This window comes from Eriocheir sinensis, chromosome 38, assembly GCF_024679095.1.
Source record: "Eriocheir sinensis breed Jianghai 21 chromosome 38, ASM2467909v1, whole genome shotgun sequence".
Classification (NCBI taxonomy): domain Eukaryota; kingdom Metazoa; phylum Arthropoda; class Malacostraca; order Decapoda; family Varunidae; genus Eriocheir; species Eriocheir sinensis.
Window position 1 is genome coordinate 3,229,769 of NC_066546.1, and position 23,264 is coordinate 3,253,032.

At 41.6% G+C, this 23,264-nt stretch overlaps 1 protein-coding gene across 3 annotated transcripts in view; it reads right to left on the bottom strand.

Annotated features, from left to right (window-relative positions):
• Positions 1-524: 524 nt before the first annotated feature.
• LOC127008549 (probable ubiquitin carboxyl-terminal hydrolase MINDY-4) overlaps positions 525-23,264 on the bottom strand; it is a 74,055-nt gene continuing 51,315 nt past the window's right edge. For all 3 annotated transcript variants that reach the window (XM_050880723.1, XM_050880724.1, XM_050880722.1), the window contains 7 exons: positions 18,245-18,447; positions 17,752-18,018; positions 16,574-17,524; positions 15,702-16,105; positions 14,971-15,196; positions 8,199-8,379; positions 525-1,588 (listed from right to left, as the gene is read on the bottom strand). In XM_050880723.1, coding sequence (XP_050736680.1) covers positions 1,476-1,588; positions 8,199-8,379; positions 14,971-15,196; positions 15,702-16,105; positions 16,574-17,524; positions 17,752-18,018; positions 18,245-18,447 — 2,345 coding nt within the window. In that variant the 3' untranslated portion in view covers positions 525-1,475. The remainder of the gene's footprint in view (positions 1,589-8,198; positions 8,380-14,970; positions 15,197-15,701; positions 16,106-16,573; positions 17,525-17,751; positions 18,019-18,244; positions 18,448-23,264) is intronic.

The following is a 23,264-nucleotide window of genomic DNA, read 5'->3' on the forward strand; positions in this document are numbered from 1 at the left end:
ACTATCTTCTGTTGTAGAGGCGGCAAGTAGCGGGCTTTTTTTTCTACACTCTTTTTGTTGCCCTTGTGTCGACTCTTTTGTTGTAAAAATAAAAGGAAAAAAACCCATTTCCGTATCAGTAAACTTGAGCTGTACGAGGAAAATATACCCAATGGTGTGTAACTCTTTCCCCTCAGTTCTATGTGATGGTTAATAATAAATATAGACAAGGTTACCATAACTAAATATTATAATGAAACAGGAACCAACTATTGACACAATATATGATGTTAGTTAACAACCGTAAGGGATCAAAGAAATATTCATTTTTTTTGTGAAATATATAATTTCATTACTATTATCATTGTCATTAAAATTATCATTAACATTATTATAATGATCATAATTACTATCACCATAAATAATAATAGTAATATTATTATTATTATTATTATTATTATTATTATTATTATTATTATTATTATTATTATTATTATTATTATTATTATTATTATTATTATTATTATTATTATTATCATTATCTTTATTATTATTTTTACAATTATTACAATTAACATATACTTATATAATATGATTGAGACGGAACTAGATAGACCAGTTTGTGTCAAATTGAAAATAAATATTTCTCTTCAGGTTAAAAGGAAAAAATCCAGACATGGATCTGAATAATGATCTGAATTGCCACACAACAAAACTCACACTTCCGGATGCGTAGACTTTACGGAAACATCTAAAAATTAAGGCTTATACAAAATTCCGACGAGTGACTACTGGACGGCCTTCTAATATAATGAAAGACACAGACCACAAGCAATGATGCCTAAAACAACTTAGGTGCTGTTAATAATAAATTAGGATAAAAAGCTCATAAAATTATAAAATACTACTACAACTACTACTACAACTACTACTACTATTACTACTACTACAACTACTACTTCTTCTAGTACTACTACTACTACAAATCATTAAGCATGTATATTCTTGCTCCAAGATATCTGGAAACTTTTCTCCTATTACAAAAGAGGACTTTTTTATCTTTAGAGCAGGAAATCAAAACATTGAAAAAAAATCATTTCATATTGGGCTATAATGATGTTAATAATAGAAGGGTAGAGCAGGAAGGATTGAGCGAATTTTCATTAAGCCAAAGTAACGACGATTACAGCAACATAAGACGGATAATATGTAAATCAGTACGTAATCCGACGATAGTACATTAATTACTGCTAAAATATCGGCCAGAACACCAATGCTTTAACAGTGACCGTAAACGATAAACAATAGGCACTGGCACAATAGCGCAGGTACGCAACTAGACAATGGCACAGATACTCAACAGTTTTCAAATCACCTCACGTTCAGGGGTGGGATTTAGATCCTTAGATGAGTGCACGTGAATCAGAGAGGAGCAAGGAGACGTACTTGTATAGATGTGAGTACGCGGGATGCAATGGTGATCGCGAGGATGGAGGTTATAGGATGGGGTCGGTGCCGTTCCAGCTTATAGCAGCATTCTTCCACTTGGTCCTGATGCAGTGCTCGAGGGGAGGCACGATGGGAAGGTCACTTTCCTCGCCTGACAGTTCTGAGGAGTAGCAAGTGTAAATAGGTGTTTGTTGTTATTTTACTGTGTGTGTGTGTGTGTGTGTGTGTGTGTGTGTGGGTGTGGGTGGGTGGGTGTGAGTGAATGCGTGTCTACATGCGTGCCTGCGTGTGTGTGTGTGTAATTCATCAGGCCCTGATCACGAGTTGGACTCGCTTTTGCCAGCAGGTATCCTCTCGACGTGAGCAAGTGCTCATTATCGTCGATCTCTGGGTACTGTGTGTATGTGTGTGTGTGTGTGTGTGTGTGTGTGTGTGTGTGTGTGTGTATGGTGACACTATTATTACTAATAGTAATAACAATAATAATGATACCACACCCAGTAAATTCTACTACTACTACTACTACTACTACTGCATATAAGATACCCCCAACCATGTTTATTTTCCCGACATATAATCATGGGGGCTCCATATATTGGAGGTCATTACCCTCAACTCTGTTCGTTAATGACTGTAGCATCCAACCATATCACTAATACTACTTAGCACTATATCTATACATAACACCTTATCATCTATTGCGTCTAGATCTCCCTTTCCTTCCCTACTCATGTCGCTCCCGACCCACCCTCATGTCACTCTCCACCACTGTGGCCTCATAGTCCATATTGGCGATGTTTGTGGCTTTTGTGCCAGAGTGTCTGGTGCCCCTGAGACAAAGGATGGCCGACCTGGGCAGAAGAAAGAGAGGCGACACCTCATCCAGGCGACAACGTGGCTCCTTGGCTGATGCTTCTTTTCTGAGATCAGTTCCGCGAGTCGTGTGTAGAAGCTTGGGGCCCTTGGACCGATCCCGCTGGAAGTAGTGAAGACTAGGGGGGTGAAGATGCCCTGATCTACATGCTGGATTCTTTCACCGTATGCCCTTGTCTTCTCCTGCTCGTTCCTTTGATGGGCGGCTTCCAGGGGCAGCTCACTGTGACAGGCAGCCATCGGGTTGAATATGCGAAAGTCCTTGAATGCCCTATGTCCGGGGATCCAGAACCCGCGGGCACTTAATCAACCCGTGAGTCATGTTAAGTATTGGCCGTCCTGTATCTAAAGTGTTCGCCGTCCAGGGTGAGCAGTGTCGGCTCGGTAGTGACGTCTAGGCATACTTCCCCGAGCATGCTTGCTGTCAGATCCCTCACCTCATCGTGTCGAATACAGACGAAGCCTCCCTGTTTGTATGTCATGGTGTGAGGTACATCATTCGGTGATCCACATGCGCAGAGAGCAGACAGCCGACTACTACTACTACTATTCTACGCTCAGCCTATGGCATTGGTAGACTTCTTTGGTGAGGCCAGGTGGTCTGCCCCTGTCCGTTATGGCGCAGGAAAGTGTTTTATAGTGGTACCCTCTTGGTACTACCACTACTACTACTACTACTACTACTACTGCTACTTCTTTATACTACAACTACTACTTTTATTACTACAACTACTACTACTACTACTACTACTACTACTACTACTACTACTACTACTACTACTACTACTACTACTATTACTGTTGCTGCTGCTGCTGCTGCTACTACTACTACTACTACTACTATATACTACGATTACTACCACTGCTTCTACTACTACTATTACTACTACTACTACTACTACTACTACTACAACTACTACTGCTACTACTTCTACTACTACTACTACTCCTCCTACTTCTACTACTACTTCTACTAATACTACTACTACTCCTACTACTACTACTACTACTACTACTACTACTACTACTACTACTACTACTGCTACTACTACTACTGCTACATATAAAAGATACTTCCACCCATATTTATTTTTTTCGGCATATAATCATGGAGGGCTCCATAAATTGGGGGTCATTAGTCCCAACTCTGTTCGTTAATGACTGTGGCATCCAACCATATCACTAATACTACTTAGCACTATATCTTTACATAACACCTTATCATCTATTGCGTCTAGATCTCCCTTTCCTTCTTTACTCATGCCGCTCCTGACCCAACCTAATGCCACTACTACTACTACTACTACTACTACTACTACTACTACTACTACTACTACTACTACTACTATTACTACTACTACTTCTAAAACTAATAATTCTTCTACTACTACTACTACAAATACCACTAATTCTACTTTTGCTACTACTACTATTACGACAACAACTACTACTACTACTACTACTATTTTACGTTCAGCCTATGGAATCGGTAGGCTTTCTTTGTGGGGTCAGGTGGTCGGCCCCAGTCCGTTACGGCGCAGAAAATTGTTTAATAGAGGTGCCATCTTGCTTCTTCTACTACTACTACTACTGTAATACCCCGACGAGCTTATTTTCTATCCTTCCTATTTCTCAACACGGCCTCTGCGTGTATCGAAATAACACGAGAAATTAATCAAGATCAGGGTATTCGCCGGCTGCCTGGGATTGAACCCGCGACCAGTGTGACGGGAGAGCCACTCCTTACCGAGTCGGCCAAAGAGGTACCCCACTGGCTAAGTGGGTTATGGGAGGCTCGTTCATCAGGCCGTCGCCGCACTACACGGCTTTCCCCCCTATATAGATTAATTTCTGTGTGTTGACAATGTCCCTTTGATACATAACTCCACAATGTCCCTTTGAGACATACCTCCAACATTTCCATTTTCTATCAACCTCGGAGCATGGGCCATCCTACCTGTTACCCCTTCGGGGAAACTCAACAGAACTGCAGGAGAGGATGCCCACCGCTATGCCACCACTGTAATGCCCCGACGAGCTTATTTTCTATCCTTCCTATTTCTCAACACGGCCTCTGCGTGTATCGAAATAACACGAGAAATTAATCAAGATCAGGGTATTCGCCGGCTGCCTGGGATTGAACCCGCGACCAGCGTGACGGGAGAGCCACTCCTTACCGAGTCGGCCAAAGAGGTACCCCACTGGCAAAGTGGGTTATGGGAGGCTCGTTCATCAGGCCGTCGCCGCACTACACTACTACTACTACTATTACTACTACCACTACTGCTGCTGCTGCTGCTGCTACTACTACTGCTACTACCACTACAACTACTACTACTGCTACTGCTTCTACTACTACTACTACAACTACTACTGCTACTGCTTCTACTACTACTACTACTACTACTACTACTACTACTACTACTACTACTACTACTACTACTACTACCACTACTACTGCTACTACTACTACTACTACTACTACTACTACTACTACTACTACTACTACTACTACTACTACTACTACTACTACTACTACTACTACTACTACTACTACTACTACTACTACTACTACTACTACTACTACTACTACTACTACTACTACTACTACTACTACTACTACTACTACTACTACTACTACTACTACTACTACTACTACTACTACTACTACTACTACTACTACTACTACTACTACTACTACTACTACTACTACTGCTACTGCTTTTTTTTCATAAAATTACGGCCTCCATTGAGTTGCGTTGAGAGCGGCATCTTTTCTCATATCCTTTCACAAAGCAATTCATTGGTCCCAGCCCGCCAATGACTGTGGCCGACAACCATCTTTATTTAATATTACAAACATTATTAAATATATTTTTCTTAAGCTAACAGAGCTTGTGGTTGATGCGGCTATCAACCACCGTCGCCTCAAAGTCCAGGTCGGCAATGTGGGTGGTTTTGGGTGCAGGTGACGTGGTTCGTCTCAGGCAGACCAAGCCTGATCTCAGGAGGGAGAAGGACAACCTGCATCTCATCCAGGCGACCACACTGCTTCCCGGCTGCTGTTCCTTATCCGCCAGTGTTTCGGCGAGTTTTACGTAGAAGCTCTACGCCCTTGGTTCCATCCCTCCTGACGTCGTGAATACTAACGGGGTGAAGGAGACCTGGTTCACATTCTGTATTCTTTGTTCATATGCTCTGTTCTTCTCTTGTTCATTTCTTCTGTGAGCTGCATCGAGGGTCAGGTCTCTATGGCAATGGGCCATAGGATCAAAGATCCTTATGTCGAAATACGCCCTATGTCCACGAGTCCAAAACCCTCTGGTGCGTCTGGCGAGGTGTTCACCTTGCAGAGGAAGCAACATGGGCTCCACGGTCACGTCGTGACAGACTTCAGCATCTGAGCTGTCACATGTCTCACTTCGTCGTGTCTCATGCAGACGAAGCCTCCTGTATTGCATGTCATGGCTTGGTTTTGGTTGAAGGGTGAGCCATAGTTACACATGTTCGGGAGCCTATCCACTGGCCAACCATACCTCAGGGCAAGGGCATCTGTGAATTTTTTCTTGTTTAAGTTGAAGCCTTTTGCCCTGATAGGTAGTGTAGTTAGCCAGTTCGAAGCGCCCACTTCCTGTGCAATATCCGTCCTCCTCCTTGTGTTTTCCGGGAGTTCTCTCATTAGATCACTCAGAGTGTCTCTGTTTTCCTTCTCGGTTCTTGGAGATTTCATTACTTAGTGACCTAATTTCATGAGGGTTGTCTTCTCTTCTCTCGTTTTGGTCGATAATGTATCCAGTCAAGGAGGCTGTGATTCGGGGTGAGTTCTCGGATTCAGACTCTGCCAGATTTTGCGGTTTTGTGATGCCGAGCCCACCCATTCTTTGCGGCAACTTCAGCAACCTTCGCTCCCGGTCGCTGGGGCATCTCCCATTTGCTATCGCAGGTATGAAGGTGTTTCTGATAGCATCTTCCAGAAGTTTTAGTAACGGAGCAACATCAGGAACTGTCCTCATGAGGTAGTTCCATTTATGCTTGACACCGTACGTAAATGCAGCGTAGGCTGCCTGTGGTTCCGTTTTGGCGATCTCACTCAGCCTCTGCAATTCGGACTCCCAGCGCTTTACAGCTGTTTTCACATATTCGATTCTGTATTCAGCTGTTCCAATGACTGCCCCGAGGTGTCTTTCACCAGTCACTGACAGCTTCAAGTCACTGCCCTGGAATGTGGTTTTGGCCCGATCTTATGCCTCTGGTTTTACAATCACCACAGAGTTAGTGGCGTTGGGACGGTACCCTATTTTAGGGCCGTGTTCATTGACGAGGTCCCACCATTTCCTGAAGTCTGCAGACTTTCCTACCCCGGTCATCCGCATACGCCACCTGTTTGACGTTGGTGTTTTCATGGAGAATGATGTCCTACTACTACTACTACTACTACTACTACTACTACTACTACTACTACTACTACTACTACTACTACTACTAATAATAATAATAATAATAATAATAATAATAATAACTAGACGCATAGCACTCGGAGAGTGCACACCTCAGCCAAAGATAGTCCTGAAAATTGGTATGGGCATCAACTGTGATCCTATGCATCATATGGAAGCATTTGTTTCGGAATTTGATGAAATTCTATTTTTTTGGAAACTTTGACCTTGGGTGAACTTTTCGAGGTCAAGGTCAAAGGTCAAGGTCAAGGCCATGCAAGGTGCATCATATGGAAGCATTTGTTTAAAAATTTGATGAAATTCTATATTTTTTGGAAACTTTGACCTTGAGCGAGCTTTTCGAAGTCAAGGGCAAAAGTCAAGATCAAGGCCATACAAGGTGCGTCTTTCCATGAGCTAAAATATGAAGCAAGTCTGAAATCTCCACGAGGACGAGAACCAAAGTTATGGCCAATCTGACGTTTTGTGCGACCTTGACCTTGACTTTTGATCTTTGAAATAAACAATTTAATGGGTCCTATTCTGGATGCAAGGTGCATCATATGGAAGCATATGTTTCGAAATGTGATGAAATTCAATTTTTTGGGAAACTTTGACCTTGGGCGAACTTTTCGAGGTCAAGGTCAAAGGTCGAGGTCAAGGCCATGCATGGTGCGTCTTTCCATGAGCTAAAATATGAAGCAAGTCTGAAGTCTCTACGACGAAGAGAACAGAAGCTATGGCCAAAAAGACGTTTTGTGCGACCTTGACCTTGACCTTTGACATAAAAAAGTTAATGGGTTCTATTCTGGATAGACACGAAGCTTCCCTGAAAATTTGGTTGAGATATCCGCAAAATTGTGCACAGGAGACTGCTCACGAACAAACACACAAACAAACAAATAAATAAACATACTGACCAGACCAAAAATATTACCTCCTCCCAACTTCGTTGGCGGAGGTAATAATAATTATAATAATGATAATAATAGTAATAATTTTACTACTGCTACTACTACTACTACTACTACTACTACTACTACTACTACAACTGCTACCACCACCACTATTACTACTACTATTTGCTAACCTTTGCTACCATCTATCCTTGTATGATTTGGTATTTAATATTTAAATCAATACTTACGAATTTATTAAAGTCATTCCTAAGCATGATACTGAATAATTAGATATATGCATCATGAAGTTCAATAATACATTTAAAGTTACTTAAAACTTAGTTATTCTAATTATACACATTGCATGTTAGTCTAATATCTCGTTAACTCAAATCAAGGAACTCATATCCCATTCACTGTAATCTTTCACTTATTTACAACCAAACCACCACCACTCTCCAAATTAATCTTATTTTCATTTGCAACAGACAAAGCCGCTCACTAATTATCATACTTAGCCAGCTAGTCGTACCATTTACCTGTTATCAATCAGACCACTCACCTATCGTCAGTCGTATCTCGTCCTCTTGTAAGGCCAGCCCGTCATAGTAGAAGATGTCAAAGGTGGGGATGGGTGGGTTGTCTGATGCGACAACGGTGTCTCTACTGAAGAGGCAGCTGTAGTGGCTCTCGCAACAGACCACCCAAATAGGATACTGAGGCGTCTTAAGGTGAGTCCCGACCTGAGGAGATAAAGATGTTGATGTTCTGCTGTTGAGAAGGATTCCTAAGCCGGTCTCTGGTACTTTTTATGTTTTAACGAATGTTTTCACAATTTTGGTTAAGCTTGCTAGTTAAATCCTAAATCCAACCGCTTCAGGGAACATTTTTGTTATTGTAAAAGCAGGCTCAAAATATATGTAACACATAATAGTGAACAAAAAAAATGAAATTTTTTGAGTGCTTGTAAATGAAAGTCGGCCCTAATTCAAGCTTATTTAGGGGAACCTCACTAGCGCTCTTCCTAGACTATTAAGCTTACAATATTGATTGAATTATCTTTGGAAAGAACATAAAACGTAAAATAATTTTGCTGTAAATATGTTATCTCCTCAGGCTAAAATGTAATGATCCTCTTAATGTCGATGACACAAGCAAATCCGGTTCCGACGGTAGATTTTGTACTCGAAGATCCATAACATTTACTCAAATATTGGTGGAAAAAATGTATTCAGTTACATCGTCTGTGTCAACGTTCTTCGAAACAAAACTTCCATAAATGTTTTAGGTCTCATAATTATTGGGCTTTGCAGCTTTTTATCTGAAAAGGTCAAATTTCGGGAAAAACGCGTTCAAACTTTTAAAGGTGACTTACAAACGAATATTTTGCGCAGCACAAACAGATTTTTACAAACTTAGGGATGTTGGCAAGGGAAACATTGCCTTGGGAAATATTTTCTAATGCTTTTGGCGCGCTGCTAATTAGCTGGATTACGGGAAACGCTGACAGTATCGGATTTTCGACCTTATGAACCAGTTGGTAGTTTAAGGCATGTTCTCTTAGATTTTTTTTTTTTTTTAATCATTCTAAATAGTCACTTATCTTTCTTTTGTTTCTACCATGGCTTTCTCCTATCTCTTGGAGTTATCTACATATACAATATATCTCGCAAACTTTTAGACACATTCATCATTCATTTCCTTCTCCCCTTTATTTACAAAACATAATCGAAAAAAACGCCTTTTTTTTACAACAAAGGAGACGGCTCAAAGGGCTACAAAAAGAGTACAAAAAAAGCCCGCTAATCGCCGCTTCCATAATAGACAAAAGTAAATGGTGGCCAAAAGACAGGTCAATTTCGGGTGCAGAGGTGTCTTGATACACTCTTCTTGAAAGAGGTCTAGTCAAATGCAAGAGGAAATACAGACGAAGGAAGGTTGTTCCAGCGTTTACCAGTGAAGGAAATGAAAGAATGGAGATGCTGGTTAACTTTTGCATAAGGGGTTTGGACAGTATAGGGATGAGCATGAGTAGCAAGTCGTTTGCAGCGGAGCCGCGGGAGGGGGGGAGGCATGCAGTTAGCAAGTTCAGAAAAGCAGTCAGCGTGGAAATATCGATAGAAGATAGAAAGAGAGGCAACATGGCGACGGAATTTAAGAGGTAGAAGACTATCAGTAAGAGGAGGAGAGCTGATGAGACGAAAAGCCTTAGACTTCACTCTGTCCAGAAGAGCTGTGTGAGTGGAGCCCCCCCACACGTGAGATGCATACACCATACGAGGGCGGACAAAACCCTTATAAATGGAAAGCATCTGTGCGGGGGAGAAGAACTGGCGGAGACGATACAGAACGCCCAACCTCGAGGAAGCTGATTTAGTGCGAGAGGAGATGTGAAGTTTCCAGTTGAGATTTTGAGCAAAGGATATTTACATAGATTTACATAGAAAATCAGACCACAAAGACCCCATGGTCCAGACTAGGTGGTCTGTCCTTAAACCTAAGTGATTTTACATTACTCAGAAGGCTCCAAAACGTTGCATTTCAACTCTAGTTGATATTAAGTTGAAGGAAGTGACGGTCGAGCTTGTTTTTGAAGGAGTCAGTCGTGTTACACTGGACCACTGACGGTGGGAGCTTATTCCATTCTCGCACTACAACGTTGGTAAAGAAAAATTTGGTGCATTCTGAATTTACTTGTCTACATTTGAGTTTTACGCCATTGTTCCTCGTACGCAAAGTGTCATCGATCATAAACAATGTTGATCTGTCTACATTCGTGAAACCATTAAGTATTTTAAAACATTCGATCAGTTTTCCTCGGAGGCGACGTTTCTCAAGAGAGAACATGTTAAGGGTGGAAAGCCTTTCTTCGTAAGATTTGTTGCGCAAGGAAGGGATCATTTTTGTTGCCCGACGCTGAACACCTAATTTAGCAATGTCCTTTGCATGGTGGGGAGACCAAAACTGTACCGCATATTCCAAGTGGGGTCTGACTAAACTATTGTATAGTGGAAGTATTACATCTTTATTCTTGAATAAAAAGTTTTTTAATGAAGCCCGACATTCTGTTCGCTTTATTTGCTGCATCGATGCATTGATGTGAGAATTTGAGGTTTGACGCGATTTTGACCCCCAAAACGCATTGAACGCTTTTGAGTTTAACGCCGCGCATTTCGTAATCTAACTTCTTCTTCCTTCCTCCAACTTGAAGGACCTGGCACTTGTCTACGTTAAAGGGCATCTCCCATCTATCAGACCAAGCTGAAATTTTGTGCAAATCCTCTTGGAGGCTTTGCCTGTCTTCGTCAGTGTGAACCGAGTTACCAGTCTTTGTCTCCTCTGCAGATTTGCTAATGCGATTATTGAGTCCAACATCCACATCGTTGATGTAAATAATGAAGAGCATTGGGCCAAGAACCGAGTCCTGAGGGACGCCACGAGTGACCGGCGCCCACTCTGAGTTAAATCCGTCAATCACCACTCTTTGTTGTCTGTTGCTCAACCAATTCGCGATCCATTGGTGTACTTGACCGTCAATACCTATTTGCTTTAATTTGTTAAGTAATTTATGATGTGGGACTTTATCAAACGCTTTCTGGAAATCAAGATAGACTACGTCCAGTGATTTGGTTACGTCATAAACAGTGAAGAGGTCGTTATAAAAGGTTAATAGGTTTGATAGGCAGGATCTTTTGTTACGGAAGCCATGTTGTGAGTCTCCAATTAATGAGTGGCTTTCAAGGTAACTCACAATTTTGTCTCTAGTTATGCTCTCAAGTAGCTTACCTACAACCGAAGTTAGACTAATGGGGCTGTAATTACCTGGTACTTTTTTGTCTCCTTTCTTAAAAATCGGTGTCACGTTAGTCTTTTTCCAATCCGAAGGGACGATGCCTTGTCGCAAGGACATATTGAATACGGTTGTGAGGGAGGAGAGTATTTCACTTTGTTTCTTTGAGCAGAGTAGGATATACTTTGTCAGGTCCAGGACTTTTATTTGTTTTAAGTGATTGGAGGGCTTTAAGGACTTCATCGGTTGTTATTTCAAAGTTAGGCAATGCATGCTCGGGATTTACATTAGTACTGGTGTTGGTGGTAGTGGTGGGAGGACTGTTAGTATTAAACACCGAGGAAAAGTAATTGTTTAATAGGTTTGCAACGTCTTGGCTGTCAGTCACTAGTGCACCGTCGCTGTTTGTTAAGGGTCCAATTCCACTTCTGATCGCCTTTCTGTTATGTATGTAACTGAAGAAGGATTTCGGATTATTTTTACAGTTGGCCGCAATAGTTTCTTCATATCTACGCTTTGCCTGACATACTAATCTTTTTACTCGTCGCCTGGCATCATGGTAAAGTGTAATGTTTTCGTGCGTGCTTTGCACTTTCTTTAGCCTGTGAAACAATTTTCTCTCCCTAACTGAGTGTTTAATTTCGCTGTTAAACCAAGGTGGGCTTTTATTAGTGTTACTTCGCTTCTCACACAAAGGGACGAATGTGTTTTGCTGAGTAAGTAAATGATTTTTAAAGCTCAGCCAGGCGTCCTCTACATTACCGTGTTGAAGAAGGTGATAGCTGAATGTTGTCGAGGAATAGGGGATAGGTGTTTGGAAGATTGTGTCGAGTTGATAGGTGGAGAAATTAAGTTTTTGAGGCGTTGAAGAATACAAGGCTACTTTTCCACAATCGGAAGTGATAGCAAGGTCTGAGGTTAAGCGTTCTGCAGCCTCCAGTCTGGAGTCTCGCAATTCCTCTTGAGTGGGTCTTCTGTTGAAGGAAGTTGAATAATGCAGAGTGGAGTCGTCAGCGTATGAATGGACAGGACAGTTTGTTATGGAAAGAAGATCAGTGATGAATAACAGGAAGAGAGAGGGTGATAGGACAGAGCCCTGTGGAACACCACTGTTGATAGGTTTAGGGGAAGAACAGTGACCGTCTACCACCGCAGAGATAGAACAACCGGAAAGGAAACTGAAGATAAAGGAACAGAGAGAAGGATAGAATCCGAAAGAGGGCAGTTTAGAAAGCAAAGATCTGTGCCAGACTCTATCGAAAGCTTTCGATATGTCTAGCGCAACTGAAAAAGTTTCACCGAAACGGCTAAGAGAGGATGACCAAGAGTCAGTTTAGAGAGCAAGAAAATCGCCAGTAAAACGCACCTTGCAGAACCCATACTGGCGATCAGATAGAAGGTTAGAAGTGGAAAGGTGCTTTTGAATCTTCCGGTTAAGGATTGATTCAAAAGCTTTAGATAGGCAGGAGAGTAAAGCTATAGGGCGGTAGTTTGAGGTATTGGAACGGTCACCCTTTTTGGGTACAGGCTGTATGTCGGCATACTTCCAACAGGAAGGAAAGGTAGATGTTGACAGGCAGAGGCGAAAGAGTATGACCAGGCAGGGTGTCAGCACGGAAGCACAGTTATTGAGGACAATAGGAGGCACTCCGTCAGGCCCATAAGCCTTCTGAGGGTCGAGGCCAGAGAGGGCATAGAAAACAGTATTCATAATTATCTTAATAACAAGCATAAAGGAGTCAGAGGGGGATGAGTTGGAGAAATATGCCCAGAATCGTCCAGAGTGGAGTTTTTACAGAAAGTTTAAGAGAAGAGTTCAGCTTTAGAGATAGATGAGACTGCGATGCTGCCGTCAGGGTTAAGGAAAGGAGGGAAAGATGAAGAAGTGAAGTTGGAGGAGATATTTTTGGCCAGGTGCCAGAAGTCTCTGGAAGAATTAGAGAAAGCAAGGTTTTGATATATACTATTGATGAAAGAGCTTTTGGTAAGTCGAAGAATAGATTTAGCACGATTCCGGGCAGAAATGTAAAGGTCATGGTTAGTAGGAGTGTGAAGGCTCTGGTGCCTTTTGTGAGCTGCCTCTCTATCTTTGACAGCACGAAAACAAACGTGATTAAACCAAGGCTTTTTAACATGAGGAGTAGAAAAAGTACGTGGAATGTGTGCCTCCATTCCAGAGACAATCACCTATGTGATGCTCTGGGCACACACAGAGGGGTCTTTCTCCTGGAAGCAGTAATCATTCCACGTGAAATCAGAAAAGTACACCCTCAGGTCGTCCCACCGAGCGGAAGCAAAATGCCAGAAACATCGCCTCTTCGGTGGGTCCAGAGGGTTTACAGGAGCGATAGGACAGGATACAGAAATAAGGTTGTGATCGGAGGAGCCCAACGGAGAGAACAGTTTGACAGAGTAAGCAGAAGGGTTAGAGGTAAGGAAGAGGTCTAGTATGTTGGGCTTGTCTCCAAGACGGTCGGAAATACGTGTAGGGTGCTGAACCAACTGCTCAAGATCGTTGAGGAGTGCAAAGTTGTAGGCTTGTTCACCAGGCTGGTCAGTGAAAGTCAGTGAAAGCTGTTGGTGAACATTGAAATCTCAAAGGATGGAGATCTCAGGGAAGGGAGAGTGAGTCAAGCAAGCTGTGCTCAATTTAGGTTTCAAGTAGTCAAAAAATTTTACGTAGTTAGTAGAGTTAGGTGAGAGATACACAGCACATATGTATTTAGTAATAGAATGACAATGAAGTCTTAGCCAGATGGTGGAAGTCTCAGAAGAGTCAAGGTCGTGGTTACGAGAGCAAGTAAAGTCGTTGCGCACGTAGGCGCAACATCCAGCTTTGCAGTGAAATTTAGGATAGAGATAGTAGGAGGGAACAGAGTAGAGATTGCTGTCAGTAGCCTCAAAACCCTGTGTTTCGGTGAGAAAGAGAAGGTGAGGTTTAGAGAAGGAGAGATGGTGTTCCACAGAATGAAAATTAGAACGAAGACCACGAATGTTGCAGGAGTTAATAAAAAAGAAAGTTGGAAGAGGTATCAAGACACCTCTTGGTTCGGAGGCCGAAAGTGGAGTCCGCTCTGGGGGCATTTGTGGTCCCCCCCCCCCAGACGGAAACTCCGACGCTGCATTATTAATTAAAAGCCATTTTGAATTTTGAAATTTTTGGGGAAGGTGGTGTGTGTTGCGTGTGTGTAGTGTGGTGTGGAAAGTAAGAGGATTTGTCTGTAGAGAGCATGCTAAACTACTCTCTGGTGTAGATGAGACAATAGGAAAACGGAAAGTGAAGACACAGGAAGGGTCTTTGGAGGGCTTGCAGCACCCTCCTCGCTTCCCGTATATACCTCACCGGGAGTGGCTTGCGCCCATTTCGGTAGGTGTCTCCCTACCTACTCCCTTAAAAACATAGTTGATAGTTCATCAAACATCCACTCCCTACACCAACCTACACATATCACAATCATAATGCTAAAAGATGGAAAACACAAAACATATACATATGTATCGTTAAAGTTATTCGCATTTATGTCATTCATTATCTTTAACTCACCTTATAACAGTCGTAATGCTCAAAAAGAGACAATAATCCAATTTCTGCTCTCTGCGTGATGCCTCGGAGCACCATGGACCGGCTCGGACTGTTGCCAAGCTTGTGATCGCCATTGAAGGTGTTGGTGAACGCTCGGCCCGTCAGGAGCAGGTTGACTATTTCTTGTGAGGAGTACCCGTGAGAGTTGATCAGATGTCCTCCCCCTGGGTCCATGTCCTCCGTTATGCTGCGTGGAGAGTAAGAGAAGGCGGTGGTAAGAGTAGTCGTGATTGTGGAAGAACTTTCGTGCGCGCCTGTGTGATTTTATTTATGGTCAGTTTCTTTGCTTATGTTTTTTGTTTCATTTTCTTATATTTCTTTTTCATTGTAGGCATTTGATATGTACTTTATTTTTTTTTCTAGGCATGTGGTCTCTCTCTCTCTCTCTCTCTCTCTCTCTCTCTCTCTCTCTCTCTCTCTCTCTCTCTCTCTCTCTCTCTCTCTCTCTCTCTCTCTCTCTCTCTCTCTCTCTCTCTCTCTCTCTCTCTCTCTCTCTCTCTCTCTCTCTCTCTCTCTCTCTCTCTCTCTCTCTCTCTCTCGCACATATAAAATCAGTCCCAAACAAACACACATATAATGAGTATACAAAAAAAGAGAGAGAGAGAGAAGAGAGAAGAGAGAGAGAGAGAGAGAGAAGAAAATTAAAACCAACAACTCATCATATAGAGAGAGAGCATGTACACTCGACTAACTTTGTAATTCCGCGTGTCAGAACAAGTGAGTAGAGAAGGATAACGCATCCCGAACTGGCCTCCGAAGTAAAGGCTGTCAGGTGGCGCGTGATCGCATCATAAAGGTCCTTCTGCTCCACAAACTCATGCAGCGTCAGGTTTTCGGTCATCCCGTCCTGGCTGTACCTCCCCACGCCATGTTCCGTGAAGTGGGCAAAGGATCCAGGCATAGCTAGAATCGCCTTCTCCCCCTGGCCAGCCTTCCATAAGATCTCTGTGACGGCTACAGCGAGCGCCCAGAGCCACTCCCGCTGTGACGGCCGCAAGGGACTGACCGGGCTGGTCGTTGGAGCGATGGTGGTGCCAAAGATGAGGCACTTCATCATGTAGGCTTGCACACAGGCCAGCACACCACACGGTCCACCCTGAAATAAAAAGGACCGTTTGTTCTTGAGGTTATCCTTCCGTATCATCCTACGGTCTTCTGTATGGGACAGAAGCTATCAGGCATTATTTTTTTTCTGGTTTTCGTGTCACCTGGTGTTGAATACTAAGGAAAGCCAGTGCGAGCGCTAGACCTTGGAAACCTGTTGATGAGTATATGTATCTACAAGAATAAATTGTGTCATATAATATTTTGTCACCACTGAAGTAGTTTCGACTCTGTAGTAAGAAAACCCCATGTTGGCGCGTGCAAGGTCATTCTAGGATTATAATTTATGTTCCTAAAACCTTCTCTTGTTTCTCTGTAGTTTAATTCAAGGCATGAGTAAATGCTCAAGATCAGGTTCAACAGAAGCCGACTTAGCATACAATGAAAAATACAAAATATATATACTTGAGACAATAAAGATGTAAACTATAACCAAAGAAGATAGTCAGGCATCGCTTACCTTTTTTTGCACAATCCCGTAAGATAAATTGGGGTTGGTGTTTTGTTTGAAGTTCTGTGTCAGCCATTCAGTGGAGAGCGGCTGAGCAGGACTACCCGTCAGGAGGTTTCTCAGCTCGGTGGCCTCCTCCAAGGTGATGGGGCGGCCCGCTGTCTCCTTCCCTGCTGCCTCGGGCCCCAGCACTAGCCCCGCCACCTGCTTGTCAAGATCATCTACGTCCTTTAGCACCATCTCGTCGTCGTCACTCATGTTGTTCTTGGAGAGTCTGTGCGTCCTCTTTCTTCTCGGTTTTCCGTTGACTTTATTTGATTCTTTATCTCTGTCCCCGTCTCCGCCCTCCATGCCTCGCTTCAGCCTCTTTTTCTTGTGTTTCCGTCTGCTGCTACTCCTTCCGTCCTCCATGAAGCCTGATGCATCCATGAAGCCCTGAAGGTTTAGTATTTGAATGTCCTCGTGGGAGCTCGGTATGAACTTTGGCAGACTTTTCCTTCTTCCCTCCGCGAAACCTTCCTCTCTGTTCGAGTATCTGTCGTCGTCTTGTCTGAAAGCTAAAGGTTCATCGGATGTCATGCCGTCCATGCTTAGTCTCGAGCTTCCATTGGACTCGAATTGGTTGACGTTTCCATCAAAGAGATTAAGTTTAGAGCCTCTTAAGCTTTGCCGCCTCATAGACTGGGCCATTATATCCCCGCGGCCGGTACTCTCCAGGTAGTCCCTCACTGGTCTCATGTGAAGTCCCCCAAAACCACTTAGCCTCCCCTGCGGGTGTGGAAGCGTCCCTCTCCTCGCCAAACCTCCCATCGCATCTCCTCGCACCCTCTCGTCCACTTCGCGGCCGCGGTGATGCATGCCGCCTCTTTCGTCTACTTCTTCCTGACTGTCCAACACAGACTCACTTCGCTGTTTGGTGAGCATCATTTTACGGTTAGCACTGCGACCTCGTGCTTCGTCCTGCAACAGAAATGTTTTGTAGTGGGTCTAAACGTGCGTGCGCTACTTTTTGTACTGAAGGGTTCTTTTAAAAAAAAAACAGGGAAATTCAGAAATTAACACATCTGGAATTAAATTGTTGTAATCTTTCTTTTGGAGCAGAAAAGAATTTTAAGTTTTCAAATACTACTACTAATATTTTTTTGCCTCATTTGCCGACAAACAAAAGGGGATGCAACCTGCCTCACCTCTTTGCTCATGACCGGAGCCATCATGCCCCGCACATTGCGGGCACCCCTCAACTGATCCCGCTGAGCGGCCATTGTCGCAATATCTACGTCGGCCTCTGTGTCAAACTCGCTCCTGCCGTGTACGGCCAAGGACACGCCAGAGCTGTTCCTGAAGCCACCGTGAGCAGGGACGCGCAGGGCCGCCAAGGAGCCGTTCCTCAAACCGTTGTGAACGTGCCCATTGCGGTGTGACAAGGGACTCCCTAGGTCGAGGCCATTATCGACCTGAAATATGCGGCAGTGTGATAATGGGTCAAAGGAATGACTCAAAGAGGGTTATAAGTATGTTTCTCGGTAAATTTATTACTTTGGTGTTTGTTAACACGGATATGGATATGATGTTGCTATGTATCTGGAATCTTCTTTGCACATGTTTACAAGCAAAGAAATAAATCAATTTGTAAATTGCCTAAAATTATCATTGTCACTAGGCCAGCTATACATGTCTTACCTCGATGCTATTGGAGCGGAAGGTGTCGAGGCCGCGGTCGAAGGGTCTGCCTGTCTTGAGGCCCGAGCTGTGGGTGTTGATTTTCAGCAGCTTCGGTGAACCGTCACTGTGCTCCTCGCCGCCGCCCGGCCACAGCCTTGGACCTCCCGCGCTGGCCTCCTGCGTGCCTGGACGGGTGGCAGCTACGTCGCCACCACCTTCCTCTGCGGAGAGACAGAAAGGAGTCACCATCATGATATTATGAGCATAAAGTAAAAACTGGATACTTTATATCTTTGTTATTTCTGTCTTCATGTGTGCATACAAGGAAGCAACATTTAAAGATAAGGTAAAGTTGGGTGAAAAGACTATAGGTGCGCCTGGCTACGGTGCTCATCTCCGAACTGTTGGCCCTTTGAGCCTTTGGTAGGTAAGAATCAATTACCTCGGCACATGGGACACTGTGAAATCCGGCATTGTTACAGTTCTGCGGAATCGTAGCCAGGCACGCTAAACACTGCTCCACGGGGGCACAGTTGCTAATACATGTTTTGTCTATGTACAAGTTATACTGTTATCTAAAAATATACATGTTTGGGGGACGTATAGGTAGCATAAATGATGTTTCATGTTGCTTTGTCCCGATAATCATGAACCTCCCATCCTATATACTCACTTCCGTCTCTGAACATAAATATGGTTCTGCTTCGAGATAAGTGGTTCCCAAACACGACATGCACAACACTGCACGGGAGGAAAAAGAACTGTAATATATAAGTGACTTGACACATCTAATCCATGTGGCTCCCAGCTAATCCCCCTTCCCTGCTTCACCCCATCTTCATGAAATCGTCATTTTATCTCTGAACGCATGGCAAAAACGTAATGGTACCAATAAAGTTCAGCTTTCAACAAACAAAAGCGAGTGGATAGTTTAGACTTACAGCAACAAAACTTGAAGTTACAGCGAAATACACAATAAGTATCCAACCGTAAACTTTACACAGTAAGTCCATTCTAGGAACGGCGTGAACAACTCACAAAAACAACATTATCGTGAGGGAAAAAAATATATTATCAGAACAAGTGAAAACAGAGGTGCCAGGTCAGGTGTTGTGGTACATATACTTGTGTTTTTCATTTAGTGATAGGGAGATACGATAAACTGAATGAATCACGCTTAACGAGATCTCCATGCATAATAACACTTTAGGTGACTAGTGTATAGCCCATCTGCAGTAATCACACCAACGCAAGGAGTTTCAAGGAGAAAATAGCAGTTTTGCCTTGTTCAGACACACAGTGTCTACAGGTTTCGTGGTAAAAATGATAAGAGTTATGACCTCATTTTCATCCTCATTATTTTTAGTCCGTTCTTCTCATCCTTCTTTTGGTGTTAGCCACTTGTTTTAATCTTCATCCTTTTTTCCTTCCCTTTTCTTTCTTTTACTTTTGTTATAAACCACTTGTTAAAGTCCTCGTAACCATCATTTTAATTATCTTCTCTTTCTCCCTCTTCTTAAATTTTCTTCGTCCATATTTCCCGTCTCTTCTCCCTACAGTACATGCCACTTGCTGGTCAGCCTAGAATATAAGATCACCCTCACATACATTTAGTAAAAGGCGATATAATAGTTAAAAACTTCAAAACTGAGTAAGTGCAATAGAAGTGAATAAGTGCAACACTAGACTCAAAGAAGCGAATGCAACACGCAATGGATACTCCACAACTGATCACATCCACGTTTTCAACCCACTTGTCGATATACTAGCCTAGTATAATAAACCTTTCTGCAAGATTCTGATAGATAGCATTTATTTGACTGCTTAGGATTCAAAAGTCATGCAGCTATTTAGAAGATAAGGCGAGGGTGAAAGTCACATAAAAGTAATAAAAGATACATAGCGGATGCATGGCAACCATTAGGCCACAGACACATAAAAATACGAGGAATTCCAATCAAGAAAGTATTTGGGAAAGGTGACACAGTATTTCTAAAAAATATTTGACTTAATTGATAAATTAAAATGGGATTAATTAGTTTTGGATAAATTTTAGTGATATAACAAAAGAAGCAAGATAGACGGTGAATACTCCTGAGAGAGTCTGGAAGCAGGTATGATGAAATACATGACAAAAACGATAGTAATTTTCAATGATCAGTTGACACGACGGTAAATAATTCTCAGTAACGAGACACTTGAGAGATGAAAGAAATGCCCATTTTTCTTACAAATATTGAGGATTCATTCAACTATGAAAAAATAAATCGGAGAGAGAATAGGAATGGAACGGAGAGTTTTTGATACATATTACAGTATCACGAATAGCAACTTACCACTCTCCCTAAAGAGAAAGATGTACAATCAAAGTTTGCTGCTAATTCTAACATAAATATAGGAGCTTGGCGCCTAACATGATGTTTGAAGAGAAGGTCCTCGTATGGACTATGCATTTCACGTGTGGGGGGGCTCCACTCACACGGCTATCCTGGACAGAATGGGGTCTAAGGCTCTTCGTCTCATCAGCTCTCCTCCTCTTACTGATAGCCTTCTACCTCTTAAATTCCGCCGCCGTGTTGCCTCTCTATCTTCTTTCGATATTTTCAGGCTGACCGCTCTTCTGAACTTGCTAACTGCATGCCTCCCCCCGGGACCCCTCCTCCCGCGGCCCCGCTGCACTCGACTGTCCACTCTAGCTCATCCCTATACTGTCCAAACCTCTTATGCAAGAGTTAACAAGTATCTTCACTCTTTCATCCCTTACACTGGCAAACTCTGGAACAGCCTTCCTCCGTCTGTGTTTCCTCCTGCCTATACCTTGACCTCTTTCAAGAAGAGTGTATCCAGACACCACCCCACACGAAATTGACCTCTCTCTTGGCCACTCTTTACTATCTTCTTTTGTGGGAGCGGCAAGTAGAGGGCTTTTTTTTCTACACTTTTTGTTGCCCTTGAGCCATCTCCTTTGCTGTAAAAAAAAATACTGAGGAGGGGTGAGAAAATTTCTTTGTAGAGAGACGAAGCGAGCATTATGGATTAGGTTCAGGATATTTTATGGATGATTAGGTATAGGAAATGGAATAAGGCAGGTCATATCATAAGAAGAACTGAAAACAGATGGACAGCCAAAGAAACTGAGTGGCAACCCATAAACTGTAGGTCGGGAGAGACAGAAGGCCATGCCGGTGAAAAGATGAAATGGAAGCATTTGGCATAATAGGATGGAGTACATTAATAACAGGCAAAGAGAGGTGGCGAAGATTGAGAAAGGTCTCTGTTCCGCAGGGAATTACTAATTGCTAATGTTAACCACTTAATTGTTCTTATTTTCCTTCTTTACTTCTCCTTTAGTTATTAGCCGCTATACATTTCTTTTCGTCGTCGATATTTTCTTCTTCTTCTTCCTTTGTTATAATTCTTAACCTCCTTTCCGACATCTTCATTTTCCTTCCCTTCCTCTCTTTCTCTATTTGTTATCACTTGCCAACCTTCCCTCGTCCCCCTGTTACTATCTTCTCTTTCTTATCTTGTTATGGCCCCTAGTTAACAACCCTCCGCTCTCCATATCTCGCCATCTCTTCTTCTCTTTCTCTATTTGCCATCTACTCCATGAAAAGAAAAGTTAAGAAGAAAAAGAAAATATGATATCACCATATATTATGAGTGAGATACATGCCTTCTTTGATCGACTAATAATATGATTACAATGAATACGTATATTCATGAATTCTAAGAAAGAAAGATTGGGGAGATTGTAGAAATGATGATTATGGGGATAGTAATGATGAACGCAAAAACTGCATACAAAGATAATGAGGAATAACGATTAACACATAAACTGCACATGAGGAAGGCAATGGAAAATGCTAGATATGATTGATAAACGCCAAAGTGGCATAGAAGGATGTTGATGGAAAACATCAAACACTAAGACTACATACAATGAAACATCATTAGTGACGATGGTAATGATCATACATCTAAAACTTCACCCAAGGAAAATGAATAATGATAATAATAATAATAATAATAATAATAATAATAATGATAATGATAATGATAATAATAATAATAATAATAATAATAATAATAATAATAATAATAATAATAATAATGACGATAATAATAATAGAAATAATAATAATAATAATAATAATAATAATAATAATAATAATAATAATAATAATAATAATAATAATAATAATAATAATAATAATAATGACGATAATAATAATAGTAATAATAATAATAATAATAATAATAATAATAATAATAATAATAATAATAATAATAATAATAATAATAATAATAATAATAATAATAATAATAATAATAGTAATAATAATAATAATAATAATAATAATAATAATAATAATAATAATAATAATAATAATAATAATAATAATAATAATAATAATAATAATAATAATAATAATAATAATAATAATAATAATAATAATAATAATAATAATAATAATGATAAAACAAAACTGTATACATGGAGAATACGATAGTGATAAGTATAATGATGAAACGTCTAAAGCTGCATACAAAGATGTTTAATAATAGTAATGATAAAAAACAAAACCTGCATCCAAGAAAGTGAAGTTTGTGGTGAAGATAACGACTGAACGTCAAAACTGCATATACGAAAGACGGTGATAATGATCAATATTAAAACTGCATGCAGGAGAGGGAACCAAGGTCACATCGAAAGAGACTTTGCTATGCTTATTAAACTTTATGGTAAACACCCCACTCCTCCTCCTCCGCCTCCGACACACGCAGCAGCAAAAAAATAAATAAAAAAAAAGATTATCATATCACACACTTCTCTTAATCATTAAAAAAAAGTGGGATATGGCACTATATCATAATTATGTTCATATTCCTTTATGAAAACACTAAGGGCCGTATTACTAAACATTTCGTCGCCCAAGTTCACATATTTGACAAGGCTTTCGTAGGAGTTTGGGGCATTTCTAGGACTAATTCTATGACCCTGGTAGTAGTTTGACCCTTCTTCTGTACCATGACC